This window comes from Triturus cristatus, chromosome 4_1 (assembly GCF_964204655.1).
Source record: "Triturus cristatus chromosome 4_1, aTriCri1.1, whole genome shotgun sequence".
In the NCBI taxonomy this organism is placed as follows: domain Eukaryota; kingdom Metazoa; phylum Chordata; class Amphibia; order Caudata; family Salamandridae; genus Triturus; species Triturus cristatus.
In genome coordinates, this window is record NC_140585.1 from 956220257 (window position 1) to 956247241 (window position 26985).

General features: G+C 40.9%; 1 protein-coding gene across 2 annotated transcripts in view; it reads right to left on the reverse strand.

Moving 5' to 3' along the window:
• Positions 1 to 964: 964 nt before the first annotated feature.
• ELK3 (ETS transcription factor ELK3) overlaps positions 965 to 26985 on the reverse strand; it is a 137792-nt gene continuing 111771 nt past the window's right edge. For both annotated transcript variants that reach the window (XM_085653838.1, XM_085653839.1), the window contains exons 2-5: positions 17573 to 17781; positions 14554 to 15387; positions 6708 to 6830; positions 965 to 1799 (exon numbers count right to left, since the gene is read on the reverse strand). In XM_085653838.1, the coding sequence (XP_085509964.1) occupies positions 1701 to 1799; positions 6708 to 6830; positions 14554 to 15387; positions 17573 to 17779 (1263 nt within the window). In that variant the 5' untranslated portion in view covers positions 17780 to 17781 and the 3' untranslated portion in view covers positions 965 to 1700. The remainder of the gene's footprint in view (positions 1800 to 6707; positions 6831 to 14553; positions 15388 to 17572; positions 17782 to 26985) is intronic.

A 26985-nucleotide genomic window follows, 5' to 3' on the forward strand; every position in this document is an offset into this window, starting at 1 on the left:
CATTCAGCCCACATGCTGAAGAATCCCACTAAGCCTCATCAGTCTTCAACGCTGCTTCCCAATAGCAGAACTAGCGAGTTCATCAGCACCTTATGAACACAGGAGTCAGCTGATTTGTTAAGTATGTAAGGTATTCCCCGTATGTGCCTGATCACAGCTGTATGCATTACAGTGAAGTTCTGAGTGGTGACCATACCGGCAGAGATTCTCCTAGTACATATCATATTCCTAAACTCCTGGAAAATCTTCTGAAATTATTAATGCACTGAAACATGTTGACCCTAATTCATAAAGGTCTCCGCATGACTTATGTTTTTGAGCATGGCCAAAAAATGCTCTCTAGGCAAGGTTTCAACCAACCAAAGAATATTTCCTTTGAATTTTAGAGTGAGGGCACACACAAGCACAGTGCCAGTAAACTGCCCACCATGTCACAAAGTCACTTCAGGGATAGAGGTTGCTTATGAAGTCTTAGCCCCTCCCGCCACCTAAGCACAGGTGCGTAATTAATTGGTTGGCCACAACAAGTGAATCCGCCCTTCCTTGAACACCAATGATGGGACGCCCGGGTCACAGTAACTTGCATATCTATGTACACTTCGGTTTTGCTCCTGCCAGGAGTCTTTGTTAATCGAACAGCACTTATTCGTGCAAGTAGATACAGTAATAGAGCACAAATACACAGTTGCATAACCAGGGTAAAGATATCAAGCCAGTATGTGAACCCACATCTCAGTGTAGATTATTACCTCACCAAACAGGCCATAACCCTTACATTTCTCAATTTAGAAACTGTATCTGACTGGGGCTGTTTGTGCCAGGGGAACTAATATTTACATTTGCAGTGTAAAAGGCAACATCATTTCTAAGGAAGCATAAGGTGAAAGTGAAATTGTATTATGAAAGAAGCTGTCATATTTCCATTAATAGTTTGTAAAGGTATTTTGCTCATGAGCAGTGAATGTTTTGTAGTCCAAAGCATTTATTGCTTTCAACAAAGAATTACAAAGGCTTTTATCAATACAATCCGAAAGCAATACATATAAAGAAGCATTATATACTTTGTCATATTTTCTAATGTGAGGGGAGGAAGCAAGTGTTGAAAATATATCAGAGTTTCACACTAGCTTAGCCTTTTGTCTTCATACTGGCGATACATAAAACAATTGCAAGACATTATGCAAAAGGCACTGTTGGTTATAGATTACAGAAGCAGGAGTGTATACAAATAAGGGAATCAACACGGGAAGTGCCTTGGTCAAAGGCATGGTAAAAACATGGTCAAACCCTGGTCATCCATGGGTGACCATGAAGAAACCATGGATCAACATGGTTGGTGAGTGAACAGAGATTTGGGGGAGGAGATGGGGGGAGGGTGGCAACAGTATCCCTATTATACATGTTACTAAACATCATGAAATACATCACCATCAACAGTGTTCAACACTTTGAAGATATGATGGTGCAAAAATGTTAACAATAATACAAAACATATATTGTGTTTTCATATAAAAACACTGTTTAAAATGAACATCATTGTACTAGGATATCGATACAGTAAAAAGTGCAACCAACGTATACAGTGTTTCACGATGGCTATCTTGCGGCACAGGAAAAATTCAGCACAATGCAATGAATTGTTACATCGGTTAATGAGTCCATAGTTCTTGAAAGGTATTATCAGAATTTCTGAATACCTATCAGGATTTCTGAATATTCGAGGAAAGCAGAACAGGAGAGGAGCATCGGTCCAGACTTGAGAGTGGCATTGGAATGTGACCATTCAACATGGCTGGAAACTGCAGGAGGGAAAAAAAGTAGTGAGGATTTTCTACAATAAATTAATCAATTTGCTATGAGTAGCATGTTTTCCATATCATATTGATTTGGTTTTCACCCATAAAATCAATCACAAAGAAATGTTTTAAAGTTTGTTTATTTTTATTTGCCCATTCAAGGATACAATATACAAAACGTTCAAAAATACACCATGAACCACAGACATGTCAAAATTAAAACAAACAAACCACACTTTGTGTCACTATACCAGTAGCTGGCGGAGATTTAATTGAAGTACTTCATCACCCCCTTTGTTGACATTTCTCACTGTGCCACTGGACTCAAATTGACCCTCAATGAACAGGCCTAACTATTCTGAGGTTGAGCCCCATCCCATTTAAAGGTGATATGGCAATTGTAATGGATTGTCCCTTTGGAGGTTGAGCCAAGACCAATTTACATGCATGGTCCCTGTCTAGTAGAGAAGCAGAGAACAAAAAACGATTGCAGCTCCCAGTTATAACCATTTGCTGAGATTAATTCACACATTCTATCCATTGCTTTGTGCTTGTTTTTTGAGTTTCTCAGAATACTGCATGTCCTGTGTTTACTAATTTCTGCTATTGGCAGATTTTGATGTTTAAAGTCCACACGTCTGGTCACAGTAGCCAAAGAAAGTGCAATGCACTTAGTGCTTCCCAGGAAAACATTTTATTTTGTGGAATAGGACTGAAAGATATGCAACACAAATGCAATAGCTGACTATTCCATCCCACTTGAAAACCATGTAACTTTCTGACATGGTCCAATGCTGTCTTCTTGTCCACATAGGTAGTAAGTGACGCTAAATATCATTTTAGACCATCAAACCTTTCAACATTTCTAAAATGCCTACTATTCTCATATGGTTACATTTATTTTGGCCTCATGATTCTTAGTTGTAGACATTTTAAATGTAACTAGCAGCATAATAAAATCAGTCTACAACAAGTTTATTTTGATTACCAATAAATGGAATTGTTGCCAGCAACCAGATATTGGCGCTGATTCGTCAAAATGCCTGTGGCAGCAGAGTGACATCACACACACCTTTTCATCCTACAAGGACATCACCAGGTTGAGCCCTAGCTCCCAAACATACTGCTCCAACGACTCATGTCTACTACCTAGGGGTAAGACAAAGGGCAAGGAGTGAATACTTTGTGATTCTGTTTTGAGACTATATGTAGCAAGGAGAGTGACAAGGGCTCCAAGGGGATTTTCAAGGGTTAAAAAGATTTAGAACCAGGTCAGGGACAATTTCTGAGATTTAATTTGTGTATCTACTATTTTAACTATAGCTGACATGAATTTCGCACGGGGTTGCAATATGCCCTGGAACTTTCTCAAGCAAATCTCGGCAGCGAAAAACAGTCATAAAAACACAATACAGACATTAAACATTAAAATATAGTCAGGGTCTCATCGGGGCACAGAAATTAAAACAATAGATAGTTAATCACAGAGTAAAAACAGGCGGTAAAAAGATATTGAATTGGTAAAATGTCTTTAGCCAAAAAGTCAGGGTTAAAAAAATCATACTGTTCGGGGTCAACAACCAGGGCAAACCCGTCAGACAAATGCCCTTATATTAACATTTAAACAGATGTGACTTGGGGTATCTGTCATTTAAAATACCATTTGTTTTCTTTTGGAAATTCCATACTTAAAAATTAACAAATGCTACTACAGTGGGTGGAGGAGTTTAGCGGTTGCAGGTATAACAAGGTATCAGCACAGCTTCTTATGCAACATTCTCTAATTAGTGGAACTAGAAACCTTTTGGAGTATGCAAGGTAGGACTTGTAGAAAGAGGTGAAAAGGAGCAGGCTCGGGGGCGTAGACTGATCACAAGGGCAGATTCGCACGTTGCTGGAATCAAATTGACACAGTGGGAAACCCAGGTGCCTCCTCACCAGGCCGAGCCTAAATCTGTTAAAAGGACTCTTTCCCATGTTGCAACCACCCATGACAGGTATGGCTCCACATTAGGGGCGGTTTGAAGGTTCCTACTCCCTTACAGAGATATTAGCAAGCTCATCTTCCTCTCTAAGCCGAGATTTCCTGGTTTAAAACCCTCTTCTAACCGAAGCTAGGCCAGCCTTGGACATAGTGGAAGTGGTAGAAAAAGGTTCCGGTCTCCCCAGGTTAGACATTTCATGCTTAATATATTGCAACCAGGGTATGGCCAAACCTCTGTCAAGAAGCAAGGCAGTCAACCATCACTTCCCTATTAAGGCCTCCATGGCGATTCACCCAGACAGCACACCATAGCGCCAAGCGTCCAGTTTGATACAATCTTCTACATACTCAACCCCGAGCTCCTGGAGAACAATATGAGTAGCACAGCTCACATGCAATGTGGGAATTGTTTTAAAGTTACGGGTACCCTTCGAGTACAAAACATATGTTAGGCATAACACACAAGCTTGCATTTTGGTGGAAGAGCGTGTGCATGACCCAGGGCAGGCTCAAAGAGGGCCAGCTTTTGGGGAGAAAGAAACAGTACCAGTTCTTTATAGATATGGCATTGTCTTGCTTTCTCTCTGGCATGCAATGCAGCTGAGTGCTGGGATCCTACATATTTTTGAATACTTTGAGCAGGGCTGAGTTTAGCAAATTTACAGCATAAAGTATTGAAAAGTAAGGCAGAACGTAAGTTTCTAAACCATAATGAGTAACTTCCTTTAAACAATAAAGGTCAAAGAAATTGGGTGGAGCAGAAATGTTTCTTGTCAAGCAGAATAAGTTTCCTTTGACATTAGCATTACTCATATTAACAGGTTCTTCCTAAGGGGTCAGTATGCTGGAAACATTTCCTTGTATGGACTTTAATCGTGTATATTTCTGCTTTTATTCCAGAACTACAGTGGTTAGCATTGTCAATTTATAGAAAGTGCTTTCATTTTGAACTACAGAATCTGCTGCCGAGACTAGCCAATCATTATTTTGCATGACACAGAGTTCATTAGACCAAAGGCCACATATGAGTCCAACATGTTAGTGGAGAAATCAACATTTTAGGATGGCTTCCAACACCAAACCGGAATCTTAGTTAAATTTACACTTTATACTTAATACTTAAGAAAAGCTCAAGGGTGTGACTAGCATAGTGAGGCCAATAACTGACTGGTTAAGGCTAAGTAATTCCAAATTGGGGAGCAGATTAAGGGGAGCTGGCAGAGAGGGAATGTTTAGCTAAGCATTTAAGTGCAATTAGATGTTATTTCAATGAACCATTCCTCAAACAGAGTTGGATCCCAGAGGCCTGTAGGCCAAAATTAACTCAAGAGTCATAGTCGGAAAAGTGTAGCTAGCAGTCAGAAACCTTGTTCTGTTCAATAATATAGAGATATAGTTATTATTATGGAGAAAGTATTTCTAAAGGTGATATCCAAGTCCTCCCTTTTTCAGGTAATGTGATTATGCAAAAAATTGTTGTAGCCCAAAGGCATAGGTAAGCCATCTTTTAGTAATTTATAACTAAGTCAGGGTAACAGTGAAACTTTGCAAAGGTCTCTTTGATACTTAACTATTGGCTGCACATTGGCTAAAAGACATTCTTTCAACTTCTGGAAATATCAGGCTTCACTTTCTAGTGAGCTCTGGAACCATTATAAAGAGTATAATCTCACTACTAGGGTTGTTTATGGGGGAATTAACACCATCTACGGTACCACTCCGTAACCGGATGGTCTAACTGCTGCGCTACAATGCTCAGTTGTCAAAAGTGAGGGGGGGGGTGAGGAGAAAGGACAATTCCTATTGTAAAGACGAGAACCCTCACTCACCCAAAGGTGATATGCTTCATCATTGGGTTCCCTCTTGCACACTGTGACCGCAAGGTGCACAGTGTGGGCTACAAGTCTCCCTCAGGAGAGGAGCGTGAGGTGTTTTACGAATCATCCAATGTTGTTAAAAGTGAGGGGCAGAGTGCAAAATAATAAACAATAGTGAATTAAAACTATCTCATGGGAACACAGAACTGGCTTTAATCGTTATCCCCAAAGGATAGAGCTACAAAGCAAATTAAAAACATTGATATGGATATTCCCTATTGAACTAGGTAAAGTTAAGGAGCCTGACTAAGGCCATTAAAAGATGGCAACCAGTAACACAGCCAGACCATCTTCCACACAGAGTGGCAGTATGTCTGTACTATAAGAATAAATCAGGACTGCCTCCTCAGGCCACATGGGCAAGTTATATAAATAAAAAAAACGAAAGCATTGTGGGTAGATGGTAAACTGTGTCAATGTATTAAAGCTTTGTTTCTATTTGTGTGGTAAGGTTTATGGTAAAGTATATATCGCTAAGACTGTAAATATATGTTATCAGATTTTTTTAAATTTTACCAGTTTTTTTATTATTGGAACTCTGCTTGTTACTATTTTTATGTCGAATTTCTGGACCTCTATGATAGGCCCAGTCAATAAAGTTATTGATTAATGGTACAATTTATAACTAGAGTTTATTTTTCTTATTGAAAAGATGTCCAGGCACTCTAAAAGGTTAATTACAAGGAAACTAAATCAAATATCACAAATGGCATGGAGTAAAGAACACTGAATTGTTATCTTGCAGTGGTAGTCAGGCTCCACTAAAAAGTCATATAGGGAAATCAAGTGGGGAGGTAAAAAAAAGAGACTCTTTTTAACAGCAAGGCCCGATGATGAAGCATGTCACTTTGGTGAGTGAGGGCTGTTGTACTTTTCCAGGATGACCCCAGCCCTGGTTCTTTCTATAGGGTATCAGTTCCTCATGATAAGGTCCCTGTATCTTTTTTGTTGTGTGCTGGATACCTCCGGCACAATTTAACCATTTTGTAACTTCCCCCCTTGTTTGTGTGCTTACAGTGTGGTCAAATGTATATTTTGAGAGAAACTAACCTGAAATAAGGTGTTTGGTCCTTGCATCCTGGCAGGACTCAGAGGTGCCACTGGGCTCAAACTGCTCCAGAAATGAATACTCGACAGCAGGGGGCTTGGTGTTAGCAATAATCCAGTTGGTGTCTGCAAAGTAAAAGTTAAATCAGTATTACCTGTTGATATTTACATTCGGTAGTGTGAGTTGAAGATCACTGGGGTCCGAAGATAGCAGACTACGTTGGCATCGCTGTCTCGGGTATTAGCATAGTTGAGTAGCAGGCATTATTACCACACAAAGGGGAGACGTGCATTCAAACAACACATAATGTTGCTCATTTTAGTGTTAGAAAAATTGCAGGGCTATGATTGGGCACCACATACACATTACTTGTAAATGGAAAGCTGTCAATATAATTCCATAGAATTTACTGACTAGTCAGGCTGAATTACACGCCACAGAGAATGCTATTTTCTAAGTCAAAATGTCCATTCAAAAAGTGGTTTCCCCAACATGAGCAGAACAATATTCTGATCTCATTCAGAGTGCGGACATCATTATAGAAATACATACATATTGAAACATCTATACATATATTTATATAGTCTATATACAGTGACATATGCTATTGACTACCATTGTGGAGTGGGGCCATGGCTCACAGGAGGTGAAGCCTCGGGTGAGTCATGATGGTTCTCCTCTCAATCAACAAAAGTAATAAATAGCATAATATACTCTGAACACCCGCATATATGGTTTATGCCATGGCATTCTTTAATGTGTATTTGTTGTAAAAAAAAAAAATGGTATTTAACCAAAACCAGAATGCAAATTGTGAAGATTCTCACAACCATAAGGAGAGTTGTTTCCCCGTTTAATTTAATAGTTACATGCAATATTTGAGGAAGTAAAAAGTGCTTTTCTCATGCCAATAATACTGTAATGTGGTAATACTCCTGACGTTGACCTTTGTGCTGTTTATTAGTTCAGTTTATCTAAATACCTTGTTATCTGGCCCTATTTTGTTACTGCCATGGCACAAATATATTTTTGTCATCACAGTGAAAATAAATGTGGCCCAAAAACAACGCTTTATCCAGAGCAACTGTACTAATAAATGCACAGCACCACATTTTATTCCAAGGTACAAAGGTGAAATTCCAGTGTATTGCCACAGTAGAGCGAACTTGACATGAGGAAAGCACTGCCTCAGAGGTTGCATGTTAAATGTATTACTAATGTCATTACTGAGGGTAGGTATGGACATAATGACCCTCTAAGGTTTCACCTCTTGTGCATCATCGCCCTCTTCCCACAAACAAAATGGTAATAAACAAAACACACATAAACACAAACAAATATATTCAAAAATGTATGCCAATAGCATGGCATTCAGATCAACATATGGAGTACACGCATATTCACACATATACACATTTATTCTAACATTGGAATATTCAATTTTTGTTATCACACTACATCGAAACTGGTATGGGAAGAGGACTTTACTGAATTAAAGACTGCATGTCAAAATCATTTTACACACAGAAATAACTCTCGAAATAGTCACTACAACCTCAAATGTGAATTTACACATCTGCGCAAATGTAGCCCCTTTCATTCTGCTTTTGGTTAAACACCTGTAATACACATGAAAAATATCCTGGCATAAACCATTTGCCCAGAATCACAGAATGTTGAGCCGATGGCGAGACTTAATATCACATCTTAACCTTGTATGCGATAGATAGATAGATAGATAGATAGATAGATAGATAGATAGATAGATAGATAGATAGATAGATAGATAGATAGATAGATAGATAGATAAGATAGATAAGATAGATAAGATAGATAGATAGATAGATAGATAGATAGATAGTTTTTTCTTATATACTCTTTTGCCTTGCATATGATTTTGGGAAAGAAATGAAAGAGAATTAACTGGGTTGAGTTCATGTGTAAACACTGCAGTCCAAAAATTCCAATTTCCTGCAAATGACTTTTCAAACTTCTATGCAATTAGATGTTTCCACATACTATGACAGAATGTGTAGCGAGTGCTGCAACATACACGGTTTGAACGTCAGCAAGCATGTCCTGAAGTCTCATGGATAACATCTTGGAAGAATCTCTAAAACAAGCATTCGTATGTCAAACAATATTCTTTACATCCTCCTTATTAAAAAATAAAACAAGTATGATTTGGCTGATAGTTCTCTTTTTGATTTTGCCGCACTGCCTAATGAAGATACGTGATTTAATGAAGGAAATCATTCCTCAGCATCAAAATATTAATTAGCCTATTCTTGATCAGTTTTTTCTTTTTCTTCATTACATACACATTCTTTATCATCATTAGATCCAGAGGTACCTGGACACAAGAAAGCATACGTAAACTACTTTTCAACTTTCAAATCCCTATTATCTATACTGAGAATTCTCATTGCAGTGATTCCGCCTGAGTGCGTAGACTACCGCCAAACTGCGGAGCCTCCACAAAGAGTGTGGAAGCCCTTTGTGAATTAGGCCCAGAGTATCTTAGCCTCTTCACTGAGAGAAAAAACTGGCAGCAATATACATTCATTGTGGCAAAGGCTAGATGAATCCCGTGGGATGTTCATCAGTTGATGCAAACAATGAAGAATCACGTTCATCTCAATGGTTAAGACATTGGGTTTAAGAGAAGCGTTTTGAAATATTAAAAGAGACTTAATTTAAAGTAAGAGCTGCAGTAATGTAGTTAATATAAATGTTTAATGTGGAATGGGGTAGAGCGAGGGCACATGTGATTGATACTGCAGGTAATGCTAGATTCAGACTTACGCAACTCTATTACCTCCACAGATCTTACTTAACACTTCAGCGTCTGAATAGCATTTACCTTACTCGAGTGGCGGATTGTGTGAGCTGTGGGGTCTCCACGGCCAGATTTATCCATGTTACATGGGAATGTAGACTATTGAGGCCATATTGGGGTGGGGGGGTTAGTTCCACGGTTACCCGGGTGACTGGGTCCGAATAAACATCACCATCAAACACCGCCTGCTGGGTCTCCTACCCCTCCATAGAGAGGGCATGCAAGATAGGTAAAAAATTTGCACTCTTAGCCCTAGTACTTGCCAGGCGCCGGATAGCTGTTCAATTTGCACGTAGGCACTCCTAACACATGACAAATTGAAATCAGACCTATTGAAATGGGCCACTGTGTAACGAGTATGACTCCGTAGGGTCCGCATGTATGAGAATCTTGACCTGCGGGACATGATGATTGATCTCATAGGGGGAACCACAGTGAGGCGTCGACGGACTCTGACACGATCCTCTCCCGATACTCGGTGGGAGCGTAGTACTTCTTCGCTTCCTCTGAATAGTGATTAGAGAAGTGGGTGGCATGTGAATGTATTTGTGCCTTACGGTGACTAATGCAAAAGCTGTCACAACTGTAGGATGTTTTCGAGAGTCACATACTGTTAATGGGTGGCGTTGGACCCTTGGTGTCCTCGGTGAGGGCCAGCGACATGGGACACTATCTGGGTTTTTCTCTCCTCCCACGGTTGATGGATGTTATGTGATTGCTTATACTGATTTTTGTACCCCTTCTTTTCCCTTCCTGTCCTGCTCCTACACTGACATGATTCCTTTCCTGGCAGTTGCAATGAATTGTATTGTATTGTTGCGAATCTTGTATTGTTATTTATTGTCTGAAAATGTTAATAAAGAAATACAAAAAATATATATATAAATGAGTAAGGCATTCTATAGGTAGCTTGCCTGCACATCATTTTATGTCACATAAGTAATAGTAGATGCAGCAATGGTACGTATTATACGTTTATTTTTATGTAAAATAGTCACACCTGCTGCACTGGTTTCTTTCACTGAAATTGTATGCAAATTATGGACAAGTGTTTCCAAAGTTATAGGATAAGATTTTGGGCCATAAGATATTTTGAATTTAACCATAATCTTAGGATCAGGATAAAAAGAAAGAAACACCAAGATAAGCAAATACTTAATCAGATATTTCCTGTGATAAAATCTGTGCAGTATACTGCATAAAGAGATTATAAGACAAAGAGGCGACTCCTCCGCTAAGGCGGAGTAGCGTCGTCCCACTGCTTTTCAGCAGTGAAATAAAGGTAAAATAAAATTATATAACTCATGTTATTATCATTTAATTTTGTTCTACTTTTGGCAGCTTTGCGTTATACGACGGGCGGGGCTGCTCTGCTCACAGCCTGCATGGAGAACATACCCAGGCTCCCAGTCAGCATCTGAGTACCAAACCACGGTGCTCAGACCAATCACAACGCTGCTAAGGCAAGGTTTTGATTGGCTGACTGGGAGCCTGTTTGCAGAAGACAAGTGCACAACTAACGGCTCTAATCTGCAGCATCAGGGATCTACAGTAATTGTAGGAGCACACACTAAGCAAGCATCTGAAAACTGAAGCTGGTGGAATGCAAGGCATTGATGTCTGCCATCTTCTGTGAACACCAGGCACTTCTCAGTCTAGTTGATCCTCGGTCACAGTCCTCTGCCACCAAAGCAGTTCCTGTAGCGTGCTAAATTTGTAGTCCTTAAAATTCATAGGTGGGAGAGCCAGTAAGGTACAAAAGAAACTATTTATTAGGATGAGGGATAGTTTGAAAACAAAGTTAAAACATGAATACGCTGATCAGTGTTAGATATCTGTGATCAATTGTGGGAAAAGTGTGTAGACTAAACACTATAAATATTTGATCCTGGGGTTTACCCAGCAAAAGGTTGGCATGCTTTACTTCTGTTAAAACAGTTATAAATTATCCAGCAATCTGTTGTATAAGCAGTGGTTTTGTTTAACGTTTCAGTTATTTAGGAAAAGAGTTTTATATATTGCATCTTGTTTTGGGAATTAAAGTAATGAGGCCCCGACTGGAGGGTTTATTGATTTATCACATAAAGAAGATACAGAGTATAAAATAGTTTTTCTGTTTACAAGCAATTCCATGCTTCGTTGTCTAGAATGTTTTTTTCACACTGGAAATCATGAATATTTGGCTTTTGATAGTAATTTTCAAATTTGCATACAATAGAAATCGTTACTCATATAGATGTCACCCAACAAAAATGAAAGGAAGTACGAAGTGCCGCACCAAACTGCAAACTAAACAAAAAACATCTTCTAAAACACCAAGACAAGATCTCTCTCTGCTCCCAAATGACAAACACGTTCAAGAGTCTTAAAGAATGTCAGTAGGCTAGACCTCTTTGTCGGGCTCTTTCTGGCGAGCTTCCCCGCACAGAATACAAGACTATGGTATTGGCCTTAAGGCAGCCACTAGCAACGAGAGGATGTTTAATGGTAGATGTTGCACCTTGAATGCAGGGTAACATGATATTATATATGTACGCTTAAATCCATAATTCATGGGTTGCCAAACATAATAAAACGCATGTATTGCCATCATAGAATGAATCTGACAGGTACTGGTAGACTCACACTTTCTCAGTACTCTATTAACAAAAACCCATCAATTCATGTTCCACCTCTTTCTCGCTGTATCTATCCTACCTCTGACACGATACAGCCGTCTCTACTTATTCTTTCAGCCTTAGAAACACCCCATCTACCACACAATAGACCATCCAAAACACTCTTGAAACGAGCCACAATCATAGAAACTCTCTTCACCCAGGCTTACGCTTTGCTCTCCTGACTACATGAAATATATAGTCACTGAGCCCAGGTCTGATATTGTTAATGTGTGTTTCGGCACAGGCTATTTATGGTGAAAACATATGCACAGATGTGGATCAACACATAGAAGATTAGGAAGAGAGTAGTAAGTGCTACTATTCCTCAAGAAACTAGGTGCAACTACATGCAACGATCAGTCCCCTAATTCTATGTCCCAGAGGCTGAAAACAGTTTAGTCATACAAACATCAGGTACAGTGAGGCCTAAGGGCCTATTAAGCAAGCTGCTTGTGTGCTGGCTCTTACAACAAAGCTTATTACATCATATTTTAATGCAAAGCCTTCTGGGTGTCAGCCAAGCCATGACAGCATCATGGAATCCGTGTTCATGGGTCTTCCTAAAGATCTTGCCATCGCATCCCTAAGTCACTGAATATGAATGGGTTTCTTCCTTTGTTAAGACCTTAATAAAAAAACACCTTTGACATTCATCTATCCTGTAAGGAGTGTGACTAGTGAACTTTCTAGTCAAAAAGGAGCCCACAATGGGACCAATAATGTTGTTGCTTCTTTGGTAAATAATGAAGAAAACGTTAGCAACCGATGTTTCATGTGCATACGTGTAGGAGTGTTAGGAAACTTCAAATATTCTAAGTCTTTCCAGTGAACTAGTTAAAATAAAACTCCCACTTACTTGTAATATGTCTACTACTTTCGATCTCCAAGATAATCAGAGGTGTCTTCTTCATGCTCTAGCTGAAAAAGAGCACACGGTTCATAGGATGGGCAAACCCAATTTCGTTTTCCGGTGAAGGGAGAAAGTGGCCAAAACCCTTTCGGTTCTGAATGGGTCAGTTGGGTCCTTTGTCTGTATATCTATGTTAGAATAGTTGGCTCTAGCAAGCACACTTTCTAACATCTGAGCAAGGGCGAGGAAGCAAGGATGGAACATCTTTTGCGGAATTCTATGCATTTTTCTTACAGTTCTTATGTGACGGGAAAATATTCCACTGCAACAACAAGACGATGCTTGGATTAAGCCATTGACAGTCGCTCGGGCTTTATTATAGTCCATTGTTTTTCCATCGCCATGCATCTCTAGACAAGAGCCAGCCTTTAGGACTCATCAGTGGAGTTTAGCTTGGCTCCTGCGGCAAAGTGAGCATGGGACATATCCGTCACACTTAGGGCGTCAACTGCAACAACAAAAGGAGATGGGTAGGCCCAGACATGCTCAAGCGCCATAGGACACACGCCGCACCCTTCTGACAAGCACAAAGTAGGGCGAAACTGGTCTGGGGTGACTTGTGGTCCCTTATGAGGGGGGCCTGGCAGTTCCAACGAGAAGCAGGGTCAGTACTTGCATAAGGCGGGCCTTTGTCTAGAGCGGCATGGTGGGTGAAAACTGATGGACTGGAATGCAACCTGAGAGATTGCCAGTGGCTGAAATTATTCCAGCATTCGATCCTTTACCTTGTTGTTGTTGAACATGATAAAATTCATGAGTGCCTTCAATCTCTGGGTTTAGATGGGTTTAGATGGTGTCCTCACCCAACTAATTAACCTAAGTCTGTAACATGAATCAATTTTGACACATGTGCTTGGCCTGTTTGAGAAGGAACATTGCTTGCTTTATGAAGAAACTCATAGATAGTATCCATTTTCACAAAAGTGAACTACTGTCATTCAACATACTTTATCCATCAACACCCCTGCTAGTAGTTTTGGGGAATCCCTTTTATCTCATCTGGAGTAGTGAGAACAAAGACAAATCTATGTTAAGATATTCAATTTGACTTCCAAGAGAGTGTTTGTAAATTTAGGTATTTCTCGGTCTCAAATATAATTGTAATATAAATTCTTCTCAAAATATTTTGCAAACACATTGCTCACATGGCTGAAGCAAGCAGGGCATTTATGCAATTGCAATTTGTGTCAGAGGTGAACCTTTGGAATAATTAAAAAGTGACCTCAACTTTCACACAAGAAATATATTAAATAAAATCTATAGATCATTGCATGTTACGTATATAAAAACAATATATTTTTCAGCCTGCAATTTGCACAGTAGAACAGCTGTTCTATACTTAAGCAGTCCACGTTTTGTTCCAACTGTGTGCGTAATATATTTAACTTTACCTAAGAGGGTAGCACAGTCTTCGTAAAAATAAATAGGACTTATCTTACCTGTGCTGTGAAGAAGGCTGGAGTTAAAGACCCCGAAGGGAGTGCTGGACTGTTGAGCGCAATGGAACCTATGTCGCTACTGGAGAGAAACATAGGAGGTGCTGAAATTTCCAGGCCTTTGGGTTTTTTAGCCTTTGGAGGTAGGGAATGAGATTTTAGTTTGGAGCCCGAAGAGAGGTTCAAGGGCTCGGACAAATCTGAGTCATGGTAGTTGTCTTCGAGGAAGAAACTCCGCTGTTCTGAAGAAAAGGATGAGTTAGGGGATAAAGAAGGCGACCGTGATGAGGATGATGAGGAGGAAGAAATGTGAGCTGCGTTCGTAGCCATGAGTGAGGCTAGTTTAGCTGAAACTGATGTGGTCAAAAGAGAGGATACCGCTGCAGATTCTGATGTGGAGGGCAGCGATACCATTGGCCTCATCACATGATTGTCTGTTTTATTTGTCACAAATCTTATAACAGTTCTGACTTCATCTACAGTCGTTCTTGGAGGTGGTTCTTCTTTACCGTCTTCTTCTTCGTCTTCATCTTCATCCTCTTCTTCCAGTTTCTCAGTTTTAATACTTTTGAAGTTATCGTGTTGGTTCTGCAGGGAATTAATGGTAAAGGATGAATAGAGACCAGAGTGGATATACTCATTGCGATGAGCGCTTTTAAGTGCTGACAAGCTGTGCTTGTGTTGCTCCCTTCCCTCTGAAGGCATTTTACAATCGCTGTCCTGCAGCAATAAGCTTTCCCGGCTGATATCCAAAGCATGAGGATCCATTTTTAGAATCTCTGGGAAGGAGACAAACTTGTACACAAACTTCTGCCCAATTACTTTTTTGATGATGTTCTGTGAAGAAAAAAATGGATAAGATCAGTAAGTTTTGATTTCTGAGCATCAAAATACATGTGAATGTAACCTCTTTCAGCTTTCACAGATAAACTATATTTCTTATAATAGTAAATCTTAGTCAGTAAAAATACATTTGTTCGTAAAACATTTAAGCAAGAGAGGTTTTCCAACCTATATCAAACCTCGTCCCCTACAGTGTAAATATACCCATGGAAAATAAATGATTTTTAAAAACATTTTCTTTCCAACTGAGGCAGTTCAGCAGGTGCAGAAGCAAAGTTGTTATCAAAATGTATATTCACTGAAAGAATCATAACTTGGTACAGCATTGTGACACTGTTAGCATTATCAGTCAGGACACAACACCCACAGACATAGAGAGGAACTATTTGTAGTGTCAGGATTCTGGCAGGAGTTAGCTTTCACCCAAATACATCAGGTGCTCCAGTGTAGCAGCAGCAGGCATCAGACCATTTTGATAGCTAGGCCATTTTTACCAGAAAGTATAACTTACAGCCTGCCCAAGGTTTTAAGTTTAAGGTTTCTGCTCATGGTGAGTGAAGGCACATACTGATACGTGGCAGGTTGACTAAAGGTGCAGTATAGGATATATAGGACTTTGGTCTCTTTCCTTATGCATATTCATCAAGTAATGGTCCCGCTTGGCAAGCTTTACAATAAAGCGTTACCTGCAGCTCTAACAAGGACAGTTACATAATATTCATTTGGGTAAAATTGCTTAAAGTTGGGGTATGGCCGGATTATATTCTAATGGTTCATTTAACCTTAGTGAAAACTCTGCATGTATCACACTCAGATAGTTCTCTGATTTCTCTTACACCCAGAGGTCGGCATTCTACCACTTTCTTGTAGATAAACATGTTCATTGTATGACAGTAAGCAAGGCCTGCTAATTGTTGCAGAATCGGAGATACCCACAGAGCCTGTGTGCAGGACAGCCATGGTTAAGGATGAAGTATTGCACACCTGGAAATTTCTGGGGAACCTCAGTGCAGGTCAGCCAGAGCAATGTTTAAGTATTGCAGAACTAGAGATTCCTACGGAGCGTAACCCTAGGCCTGCCAGAGTTTTGTATTAAGTATTTAAGAATGGGAGATTCCCACTGAATTACAGGGTCGGGCATCCAAAGTTATGGATTAAGTATTGCAGAATGGGAGATTTTCTGGGACCCTTAGTGTAGGTCAGCCAGAGTGATGGTTAAGCATCGAAGAATGGAAGATTCCCATGGAACCTCAGGGTGGGTCTGCCAGAGTTATGGATTAAGTATTGCAGAATCAGAAATTACCACAGAGTCTCATGGTAGGTCAACACGAGTTATGGATTAAGAATTGCAGAATGGGCGATTCCCATAGATGCTCAGAATAGGTCAGTCAGAGTTATGGATTAAGTATGCTAAAATGGGCGATTCCCATGGGTGCTCTGAATGGGTCAGTCAGAATTATGGATTAAGTATTGAAGGATGGGCGATTCCCATGGGTGCTCTGAATGGGTCAGTCAGAGTTATGGATTGATTATTGAAGGATGCCCGATTCCCATGGGTGCTCAGGATAGGTCAGTCAGAGTTATGGATTAAGTAGGCTAAAATGGGCGATTCCCATGGGTGCACTGAATGGGTCAGTCAGAATTATGGATTAAGTATTGAAGGATGCGCGATTCCCATGGGTGCTCAGGATAGGTCAGTCAGAGTTATGGATTGAGTATTGCAGAATGGGCAATTCCCATGGGTGCTCAGGATAGGTCCGTCAGAGTTGTGGATTAAGTATTAAAAAATGGTAGATTTCATTACAAGACCGGAGGCTACCACTATGCATAACCTTTTATTGCCACTCCTGGAAAGTAAATACAACAAAAAACATTTTGCGCAGGTTTGCTCCAACTTTATAATGCACACCCAATGCAAAAGGTTTGTAAATCTAGCTGAAATTGTTTTGTAACAACTTCCTTCTAAAATAAACGGGTTTTCTGGACACTGGAAAATAGGTACGGACACTCATCTCAAATATATGAATACTGTAATCTTGGCATTATCTCAGTGGAGAATATACTGTTTGTTTAAGACTACAGACTGCTCATTCATTCTCTGTAAAAGCAGGAGTTATTATACTCGTGTGGCATCCACCTTAAAGTTACAAAGCCTAACAAATAATTATCTTCACTTCACCTTGTCATAATAGTATCTGAGTGCTCGACTCAGCTTGTCATAATTCATGTTCGTTTTGTTCTTGCGCAGTCCCCATAGTTTGGCCACCTCCTCCGCCTTGAGAAGCTTGAATTCGCCATCGGTGGACGTCCAGCAAATGAGGTGCTCATGCTTCTGGTCAAGTAGCAGCTGCAAGAGGAACTGCCACAGTGTAATTGCACTCTCCATACCTTGAAGAGAGAAAATGACATAACAACAGGAATTAGACCCTGTAATTGCACCTTGCATTAGAAAGCTCTGTAGTTCACTGGTTGAGAATCAAGAATAAGCATTTAGGATTTAGTGTTTTAATGTTCGCACTGAGAACTAAGGAATGACGAGATAATGTCACTACAAATTAAATATGACCTGAAAATGATTGCCTTTTGAAAATTGCCCAACAAATGGATTAGTAACTATTGCATTGATCTGAAGTAAAAATACATTGATATAATAACAAAAACTGTTAATAGGTCACAGGGTGGGTAAAATCTACCCATAGTCCCTCCTCGTCAGCTCAAAGACACGCACGCCCCTGTGCCACATCCTCTAAATAATCAGTGGTACCTTACTGCTGTGCCCTCCCTATCCTTGCCAACTGAAAGCAATGACAGCCCCTTCTATGACAACCACCTAAATAACTGGGCTGAGAAGGAGGAGGTGTGGGCCAGATTTACAATGAGACAGAAGGGACGTGGAGGGGCAGGACTCCCTTATTCCATTCCCAGTGGCTCTTACACAGTCCTTACTAGCATCTGCATATATTGTAAAGAATTTTGAAAGTGTGTGAATGTATTTTGTCAATAATTTCATACATCTGCCCAAACAATGACCAAATGAGGGTGAGCATCAAAAATAGATTTTGGTTTACTGATTGAATTATGTTGACGGGAAACAAATGCTGTAAATCCCTTTTAGAGAGGATTCAGTTTGACTGTAATTCTAAAACAGGTGTTCTAATATCCCATTCATATTTTAGTAATAATAGGAAATTAAATGTGTGAGTAATAATATTTCTTATTGCTGCCTTAGGTGCAGATGGATGTATTACAAGTAATGTACAGGTACTGCTTTAACATTTTGTCATCGTTAATATACAAGACGAATATTCTTTTTTTAACAATTTTTTTTATTGATTATCATACCAATACGAATTCTACAGCCAGTAGTTCCTATCGGAAACATTGCATTTGTACATGTAAGAAAAAAATCTATTAAAAAATACATCCCACCCTTCCACCACCCGTCCCCGGACTCAAACTAACAGTGTTATACATATCTAGTGGTCAACCCCACCATAGGAAACAGTGATATACCATATCATATATACATACCATGACATGAGCAGTACAAATACAGTTAAATTGCCCCATACTATATTCTGTCTTTACATGATGCCTAAAACTACATCCCAAAGCTATGCGTTCCAAGTCTATGGCTGTAATTCCTTGGCCAGGAATTCTTCTAGCAGTGCATTCCATTCTAGCGAAATAGGTATCTTTCGCATCCCCTTTTGTTCTTCTCGTTTAAGCTAGGCTCCCTCCGCCCTGTCCCATCAGAACACCTCATTATACCAATCTAATAATAGAGGCGATATGGTAGGTTTCCATCTCATGGTGATAGTTCTTTTTGCTAAGATCAGTGCGAGGTTCGCAAATTTGCGGGCAGGGCATCCCTTCTTCCCCTTGGGACCTAATCCCAATAAACAATTTTCCAGTGGCTTAATGTTCCTTGTTGGTGCTACACTATTCCCAATTTCCTGCACTGTTGACCAGTAATTATTCAGCCTCCGGCAGTCCCACAACATATGCAAGAGACCAGCATCCGGGGAGCGGCAGTGGGGGCAATCACCCGATACCTCTGGGAACATCATGCTTAGTTTGTGTGGAGTCAAGTATGCGCGGTGCACAATCATGAGCTGTATAAACTTAAACTTCGGGTTCCTAGAAACCTTGCGTGGGTGTTCCAGTAGTGTGTCCCATTCCTTGTCCGTGAGTACACAACCAATATCTGTGTCCCACCTGTCTCGGGTCGACTGAAGGGATGTCAAAGCGTGTGTACGGATACCCCGGTACAGCCATTTCGTCAGGTGACTACGATTACCCATCAAATATTGCATGTGTGTCAGTGCATGTGTCACCGGTTCTCACCCCCCTCAGGCCCACACCGTTCAGATAAAACATGAGATGTGTGCATGGAGCAGAAACAATCTATTCGGTACCCCATCTCCCTCACAAATGCATCGTTATTCATCAACGTACCGTTGGTAAAGAACACACCTAGTGTAGACACTCCCGTCTCTGCCCATGCCTCTATGTGTCTGAGAGTCTCCCCCTCCCGGATGAGATTGGGAGTCCCATGAGGGGTATGTTTGGGGCGTAGGGTGTTGTTATTTTAGTATGCGCATTCGTTGCCTTCTTCCAATACAACAGAGCCGTCCGCAAAAGTGGAGGCGCAGTCAATGGAATTTTGCTGCTTGGTAGCAGCAATGCGTGTAGTTTCCCACGCCTGGAGAGTCATAGATATTTCTCTCAGGTTGAGGCCTGCAATCCAATACGCTAACCATTGCAGCTGACCTGCATAACAATAAGCTCTCAGATCAGGGACTCCCATTCCTCCTTGTTTTGTGGTCAGCTGCAGTGTAGAGAGCCCTATACGTCTACGTCACGCACCCCATATCAATTCGATGAGAAGGGTATCAAGTAATTTAAACGTCTGTAGCGGAGTTATAATGGGCAGATTAACAAAATAATATAGCAGCCTTGGTAGCATCACCATTTTAGCAATGGCAAAACGCCCAGCCACTGAAATAGGTAGCGAGATCCAGAACCGTATTTGCTTTTGAAGCGATGTTATAGCGTGAGTCAGGTTAGCATCCAATATATTCTCCACGTCCCTGTATATCTGGACATCCAAATATTTAAAAGTAACAGTTGTCGCCTGAAACGTCCAACAGCCAAAGTGAATTGGTTCAGTCCTGGTCTCGTCTTTTAAAACAAATACATATGACTTGGTCTCATTGATGGAGAGTCCCAAAATTCTTTGGAAGACCAAAAAAAGAGCGGGAATAGGGCCGTAGTCATCGTCCAAGTTATTAAAAAGTAAGATGAGGTTGTCTGCAAACGCCGAATCTATATGCACCTCACCGTTTAGGTGTATTCCTTTGTGGCCTGCCGCGATACAGAGCTTATGTAAGAGAGGTTCCAGCGCGAAAATAAATAATAGTGGCAAGAGCGGACAGCCCTGTCTAGTACCCCTCGCTACCTGATATTGTTGTGAAATGTGAGCCCCCGTGCGAGTTCGCGCCATCGGGTTCGTATATAACAGTTGTGCCCAATTTGTGAACTCTGCCGGAATCCCGAATCTAGGCAGCGCGTTCAGCATATAGTCCCATTGTAGGGAGTTGAATGCTTGACGGAGATCCAAGGAGATGCAGCCCCTTGGGGAAGCATCCTCGGGCATGTGAGACATTACCTGGTGAAGCCCTCTAATATTGAGCGCTGTGCTCCTTCCCGGTACAAACCCACACTGATCAGTGTGTATCAGTCGGGGGGAATACTGCAATAGTCTGGTGGCTAACAACTTACTCAGAATCTTATCATCCGTGTTAAGGAGTGAGAGGGGTCGATAACTCGCCATATCTTTGCTGTCCCTACCCAGTTTCGGGAGGGAGACCACTGTCGCCTGTAATGTAGTGAGGGGGAGGGAGCCATCATCAAGTGCTGCCCGATACAACTCCTGTAGTCGGGGAACCAACATCTCAAAATAAGCTGCATAGAATTCGATGGGCAGTCTGTCATTTCCATACAAGACGAATATTCTAGCATGAAAACATACAGTGACATTTTTACTTAAATAAAGCATCTGACATCATCTGTTTTTGTAAGTAAGCTACAAACTACATTCATCCTATGGGTAGAACAAAGAAAACGTCTTCAATAAAATTTAAAAAGCCACTTTATGGTAATAATATTGCTGCCCCTCTTCCAAATATAGTGGACTTACATTTTAGTATGGATTTGTCAACTCTTGATGTTTTCAAAACTGACCGACACACTACTCAACTCTACACCGCTCCACTTTACAACACTCTATGCCCCTCCACTCTACGACACTGTACTCCACTCTATCCCTCTACATTCTACACCCCTCCACTATACGCCCCTCCACTCTACCCTACTTTTCTCCACTGTACAACAATCCCCTTCATGACACTCTACTCCTCTCTTCTCCACTCCACTCTACGGCTCTCTACGACATGCCACTCTCCCCAAGCCACCAATGTTTAGTCAGGCTGAACAGCAGCCACGCTGGAGTACAACATGGCTAAAACACATTGGCAAAGCCAATAGCTCTTCCATATGTGAGACCTTTTGGCTTTGCCAATGTTTGTTTTTGTAATATGTGTTTTGCACCTCTGTTTCGAAACATACATTTACTAAATCTTATTCAGAATTTTGCTGGACATGTTCTGTACCTCCTGGAACTCTAGAACATATGATATTTCATTGTCCACCTGTTAAAACATTCTGGGTAAAAGTGTGAGGGAATGTATTTTTAAACTAAAGGCCCTTTGTCCTCATGTAATATAATATGCAGTTTAGTGGAGGATTGGAAAAGATTTCCTCAAAAAGGGAAGCTGGCTGATATGTTATTACAATAGCTGTTCAGCAAATCTCTCTACATTGGAAAGACAATTCTAAATTGTCATATACAGCTTGGTGCAATAAGGTTTGTTTTAATCAAAACGTGCAATATAAACTGTTCTACATATCGAATCTCTTAAAATGCTTTGTATGGTCTCCTTTGACAGGTTATTTATCAGAATATGCTAAATATTAATACATTTGTAATGTAAGGGATGCAGATGTGTCAAAGCCTCGCTGATATTCTTTTCCTGAAAGCTTCAGCCTTGATTTTTTTATTTTATTTGAATTAATGTTTTTATATTGTACTATTGTTGGATCTCTATTTTTGAATATGATGAGTGTGAAGTTATAGATTGATTGCTTTACGTGGACACCCTTCCCTTCTCTTTATTTCTCTGTTATGATAACTCATGTGCTTAATTTCGTATGACTTGGGTGTCATATGATAGTCTGTTATGGTCATACCATATAACAAGTCTGGATGCAATAACTCACAGCGAGGCACCAAAATACAAGTCACGTGGTACGCTTTGCGAAGCGCAGCATTTAGGTTTTCCAATTTGTAGCCACACTCTTAATTGCATAAACCATGCCTCTTCCTAGCTACACCTCTTTGACCACGTTCCTTTTGGAGATCTCCCACATATTTCGTCGCACTGAAAGAAGTGCATGCATCTATACCGAAGGACATTTCAATGCACCTGGCTTCTGAAATATCACGCTGGTGCACTGCGTAACATTTTGCCTTTAAAAACAGAGTAACCAGGAACAGAAATTATGTATCAGAAACTCGACTTTATTTTTTAAAAGACACAAATTTGTGGAAGCAGCCAGTTCAGAGCTTTGAGATGAGTATTCACAGTTTCTGTGCAAACATTGTTTATTTTATTTTCTGTTCAGCTAATGTAACAGTGTAGCAATGAATGTTAAAGAAACTTTTTCTTGAGCACAACGGTATTTTTTTAGTAATTGGATATGAATCATTACCTTTGCAACCGTTTGTGACTGTTCAGTGTTTTTGATTTCCTGATTATACTATTTTGTGAAAGTTTTTCAAATCTCAGCCTGTTGACAATCGTTTTTAATTTGATGTCAATCAATCAATCAATTCAACTTTATTAGGTTCATATAAAACAAACCATAAAAGTATTACAGCAGCACAAGCTAAAATTCAATAAAACATCCATTACATAAAGCAACTTCAAAGAATACATCTCGGAGAATAAGATTCAGTGTAATATCGAAACGTTATTAAAATCTACTAAAGCGCCTATCTTTCTGCTTTGCTAGGGATTGGCTCTAAATTGCAAGGTTAGAACCTCAGGCACTTAGACTAATGCAGGAAGTCTCCCAAATCAGACAGTGAATCTCTAATCCGGACCACATTGGGAAGGAATTTAGCGACCCTATAACAAACTCTCGAGTTACTTAAATCATACAGGAGCTTAAAAGCCTCTTGGTGATGGATGATCCTTTTCTGTAAAAAAATAGGGGTTTAAGATATAGTTTCTTCTGAGTTAAATAAAATCTGCAAAAAAACGCAATATGCTGGGTAGATTGCTGCGACCGATTATCACAGGGGCATTTCTGAGTAATAGTACCCCATCCTGCTTTTCTAGGGAATGCAACTTTACAGTGGAATATAAGGAGAAGGAAGCATGTCAGTATATATCTATGATGTGCATTATGAATTAGCATAAGGTACATTTTACATCCATGGCAATATAACGACCCACTGATACTTGTTGGAGGTCTAACTGAAACGAGTAAGGACCATGTTTTGACCAGTGTACACTTGGTAAGCCAAAGGCGCTTCTCAATTTTGACTGGAAGCGGGGGATGTATGGTCAAACACCAGCCCTGCACCCAGTACCCTCTGGACCTGGCTGAATTCATTGCTCTACAGATACTGAGAGCACAGCTATGAGAATTGAGCATTGCCTGGTAGAATACAAGGACTGTTGCCCGAGGATCATTCCCAGTGATTATTGCTCCTGGGGGAATGTCCGGAGGGCATGACGAAAGGAAATGGTCAAAGGCCAACTTCCCTGGGCACAGTTAAAAGCCCTGCCAAGGTACCGGCGATGGGGGACCGAGTACATGGCATACAAGGCACAGCCGCGGTCGGTAGTAAGAGTAACTGCAGGGCGGTGACGTGGGGAGGGGGAGGGGCAGGGTGGGGGGTAGTAAACTATGGATTACGGAGGTTTACAGGTAAGTAAACATATAAATTAATAAAACGAATTTCGTTGCGCGCACTGCATCGCATTTGGGGATGCAGTGCACGCAACAAAATTCGTTTTATTAATTTATATGTTTACTTACCTGTAAACCTCCGTAATCCATAGTTTACTACCCCCCACCCTGCCTCTCCCCCTCCCCATGTCACCGCCCTGCAGGCACTCCTACTACCGACCGCGGCTGACAAGGCATAGCTGAAAACCATGTCCTGCATCCACTTCAAACAGGGCACAGTACAAGGCTATGCTCAATGGGCATTGGTACTGGTCTACTGGTGTGGGCCAAGGCCATGTCCTGAATCTAAAGGGCATGGCAAAATTCAATACGTAGCATGCACTAATAGTGGGAAACTGTCTACAAGTGGAGGCCAAAGGTCAAGACCTCAGCCCTGTGGCCACCGGACTCATCAAAGGATTCCACTAAACTCATCTGAAGGCAATGCCCAGTGGATATCAGTGTGGGGAGACCACATACAGGTCATGACAAAAGGCAATGCCCAGTACCTACCAGCCTGGCCCACTGTCTTTAATTCATAATGGGTATGACCTGTAGCCATAAGAAGCAGGCACTGTAACTAGTACCAAAGCAGCTTGACCCCTGAATGTACTCAGCATGCTCTAGACTCCATGTCACCAGTGCCCATGCAGTGTGCCCAATAAACTGCACAAAATGCTCACTAAGCAATGGTTGAACCCATCTCCTCTTCCACCACTGTTCACTGAGTAGACTAGTCCATGTAAGGCTTAAGAGCAGAGTCCATCGGACAAGGGAAAAAACAAAAACAAGTAGGCTGTTCGTACAGGTCCTTTTACCGAATCCTGGGTCCAAACCCTTTACCTCAATTGCTGAGAGTCGCTCTCTTTTCCACATCTCAACCCACTTCCTCTGCTTGCAGGACTTCTGGGCATGGCCAAAGGCTGTGCCCAGCAAGCTCTGGGCACAAAGTATGGCATTTTGCCTTGCCTCACACATACACCCTCTGCTCCAGACACAACTTTGCACTGGCACTTGGCCATTGCTAAGCAGGCACTAAATGCGGGATGTGGCCAAAGAATAATGTCTGTAACCTGCCTCAAGAACCCAGGGTGTACAGACGTTGGCCTTATTTAGTGGACTGTGTCAATTTTCCCTGAACTCAGAGGGTTTTGGCAATGGCCCTTTACCATCTCTTACTCCAGAGCCTGCTAGCCACTTTCTTCGACTGTGGTGGCACTGTCTTTAGCCACATGCTTCACACAGTCCTACAATCCTAGAGAGGACTCCGTGTACAAGTTGTGTAAAACAGCCATTCCAAGCCAGCCACGGACAAAGGCCTCATACTGCGCCCTGTTCTTTTGTGTCCAAATCCTGCTAGGCATAGCCTATGGCGCTTGGTCTAGCAAATCAAATTTATCCAATTGCTGCACCCACTCCCCCAGATTACGCAGCCCACAAGGCACAGCCAAAGGCTGTACCCTGTATGTCCTTGACACAGGCCCTGGCATTTGACCATGCTCTGCCCACAATGATGCTGCCCTCAAATGGACTCAGTGCCAAAAACATGGTCTTTGTGCATGCACAGAAAACTCCGGGAGAAGAATACACCTTGTGCCCAATTACTCTAAATGCAGAGACTAGATTGAATAGCAATTGGCTGTGGCAAGAAGTTCCACCGTTCTCTATATTTCATTTAGTTTATTCTCCATTGTCTAGGAACCGTGGAATGCCTTTTGGTCTTACCAAGTTTAAACAGAGCTTTAAAAATATGCATATTGGTATGTGAACAAGGAAATTTGGCGTTCTGGAGGACATATGATTTACTACATGGGGCACTCTTGTCTATAATCGGGTAAGGATATACATATCTCGTTCCGGCATGACTGCCACACCTTCTTTTTCTGTCTGAGTTTTTGGAACAGGAGGTGCTATTTCACGAAACACCTTTGGCTACCACTTCACTATCTGTGCACAGCACTTAATTTTGATATTTAATTTAATGACAATAAGACTTTAGTTTTGTTACTACTCTTGGGCATACACTAGTCCCCCATGATTATGGGGCATGCTGATCTTGCGCTCACATTGCCAGAGCACAAAAGCCTCTTACAACAATGTTTGTGATCCACATCAGCTGGTTCACAAACTGTGGAATAGACAATGGGAGAAAAGGTCTGAGTCAATGAGTTTTTAAATGAGGTTCAAGTTTTATTCAACCTGTTCTAAGAACCAAAACAGACCAGTTAGCTCTTCATTGTACTTTTTAATAATTTCACATATATATGAATAGATGTACATGAAGCCAGTCCCGATACAAAGTTAGAGCACGTTTGCTGTATGACATCTGGCAATTTTTGCTGTGTCATTGAGAAACAAGCAGAAGCGACGCCAATCATTCTGGTGTTGGCTGCAAGCATTTCGAGTTATTGAATGCCTGTTTAGTTTTGTCATGGTTTTTACAAAACGTTACTGTTAGAGAAGCTGCCGGACCCTCATCAATACAAAAGAAAAAACATTGGCTAAAGACAA